General features: G+C 66.2%; 1 protein-coding gene across 1 annotated transcript; it reads right to left on the bottom strand.

Annotated features, from left to right (window-relative positions):
* Positions 1 to 8: 8 nt before the first annotated feature.
* On the bottom strand, positions 9 to 1,816 carry LOC108447496 (endothelial cell-selective adhesion molecule-like). The gene is made up of 2 exons (XM_017737667.1): positions 1,388 to 1,816; positions 9 to 1,058 (listed from the first exon to the last, which is right to left on the bottom strand). Exons 1-2 carry the CDS (start codon positions 1,680 to 1,682, stop codon positions 811 to 813), a joined length of 543 nt encoding a protein of 180 aa, XP_017593156.1. The 5' UTR covers positions 1,683 to 1,816; the 3' UTR covers positions 9 to 810.
* Positions 1,817 to 2,215: the final 399 nt, after the last annotated feature.

The raw sequence follows: 2,215 nt of genomic DNA, 5'->3' as shown, positions 1-2,215 counted from the left end.
TGGGCTGTTGGTCCCCCTCTGGAAGCCAGCTGTGGGTGGTGGCACTCACCTGTAGCTGGTCACCCCTTGGTGACCGTCGGTGCCCTGTGGCACCCACCCGTACCTGGTGGCACCCCTTGGTGTCCCTCTGGCACTCACCTGTATCTGATGCCACCCACCACGGGTACCTGGCAGCACCCAGTGGCACCCACTGGTGCCTGTTAGACCCCAGCGGTGCCTGGAGGCACCCTGAGGTGACCTGCAGTGGCCCCTGGTAGTGCCCGTGGGTGCCCAGTGGTTACCAGGTTACCCAGTAGTGCCCAGTGTCACCCACTGGTGCCCATCAGCCCCCAGCAGAGCCCAGCAGCACCCAGTGGTGACCACTGGACCCCAGGGGTGCCCAGTGGTGCCCAGTGACAGTGACTGGTGCCCATCAGCCCCTGGCAGAGCCCAGCAGTGCCCAGTGGTGCCCTTTGGACCCCAGTGGTGACCACTGGACCTCGGTGATACCCACCAGTGCCCAGTGGTGCCCAGTATCACCCACTGGTGCCCGTTTGGCCCCAGACATGCCCATCAGTGCCCCGCAGAGCCCAGAAGCACCCATTGGTGACCACTGGAGCCCAGTGGTGCCCATCAATGCCCAGGGATGCCCCGTGGAGCCTCTGGCTGCCCATTTGCCCCCAGTAGAGCCCAGTGGCCCTGACTGGTGCCCCAGCAGAGCCCAGTGGTGCCCAGTACAGCCCAGCAGAGCCCAGTGCCACCCCATGTCCCCACTCTGTCCCTCTGTGCCCACCTGCAGTCGCTGCAGCCCCTCGGACCCTCCTCGCGCTGCTAGTGGGTCATCTGTGCCCCGTGCCAGTCACTGGTGCCCAGTAGAGCCCAGTAAAGCCCAGTAGAGCCCAGTACAGCCCAGTGCCACCCCGTGTCCCCCCGCAGTGCCCACCTGCAGTCGCTGCAGGCGCGCTGGCACTCCTTGCGCTGGTAGCGGGCGATCAGGGCCCAGATGAGCAGCCCCAGCAGGCTGAGGAGGAGGAGGGAGCCCAGGATGGAGCCCACGATGATGCCAGCCTGGCGCCCACCTGCCGCGCGGACCGCCCGTCCCCCGCCGGCCTCCGCCGGCTGCCCGAGGCTCCGGGCATGGGCTGGGACAGCCCGGTGCCACCCTGGAGCCCAGAGCCACCCCCAGTGCCAGCCCCGGGGCACCCTGGCACCTGGGACATCCGCAGTGCCACCCAGAACCAGCCCCGGTGCCACCCTGGAGCCCAGGGACACCCCTGGAACCACACAGAGACACCCGTGATGCCACCCAGAGCCAGCCCTGGTGCCACTCACGGGGCCTGAGGCTCAGGTTGAGCTGGCACCCCCCGTGTCCCCCCTGTGTCCCCAATGTCCCCCCAGTGCCACTCACGGGGCCCGGGGCTCAGGTTGAGCTGGCACACCGAGTACCCGACGCGGTTGGTGACACGGCACTGGTAGGTGCCAGCGTGGGCCACGGTCAGGCTGCGGATCAGGAGGTCACCCGGAGCACGGCCTGGGGGGGGACAGGTGGCACTGTCACCTGGGTGGCACTTGGGGCCCAGGGACGGGGTGTGTGGGGGCACAGAGGGACAGGGACACACAGGGACATGGGTGCTCAGGGACACAGAGGGACACACAGGGACACACAGGGACAGGGATATGGACACACAGGGACACAGGGACATGGGTGCTCAGGGACACGGGCACATGGGGATATGGGCACTCCGACATGGACACAGGGACGTGGACACACGGACATGGGGCACACACGGGTATGGACACACAGACATGGGCACTCAGGGACACGGGCACTCAGACATGGACACAGGGACATGGGCACACACAGACATGGACACACAGACATGGGCACATGGACACGGGCACTCAGACACAGACACACGGACACGGGGCACATGCGGGTATGGACACACGGACACGGGGCAGACACAGACATGGACACACGGACACGGGCACATGGACATGGGCACTCAGGGACACGGGCACACACAGACATGGACATGGGGACATGGACACACAGACACGGGCACTCAGGGACACGGGCACTCAGACACGGACACACGGACACAAGGCAGACACAGACATGGACACACGGACACAGGGCACACACAGACATGGACACACGGACACGGGCACTCAGACACGGACACACGGACACAGGGCACACACGGGTATGGACACACAGGGACATGGAGCACAC

This window comes from Corvus brachyrhynchos, unplaced genomic scaffold (genome assembly GCF_000691975.1).
Source record: "Corvus brachyrhynchos isolate BGI_N302 unplaced genomic scaffold, ASM69197v1 scaffold496, whole genome shotgun sequence".
Taxonomy (NCBI): Eukaryota; Metazoa; Chordata; class Aves; order Passeriformes; family Corvidae; genus Corvus; species Corvus brachyrhynchos.
This window is presented reverse-complemented; position numbering and strand designations above follow the sequence as displayed.

Bases quoted from the DNA above. Each gene is read 5' to 3' on its own strand.
- LOC108447496 (XM_017737667.1), bottom strand. From the start codon at position 1,682: ATGTCCCTGTGTCCCTGTGTGTCCATATCCCTGTCCCTGTGTGTCCCT. The intron at 1,059-1,387 runs GTGAGTGGCACT...TCCGCGCGGCAG, and splicing joins CAACCTGAGCCCCGGGCCCC to GTGGGCGCCAGGCTGGCATC.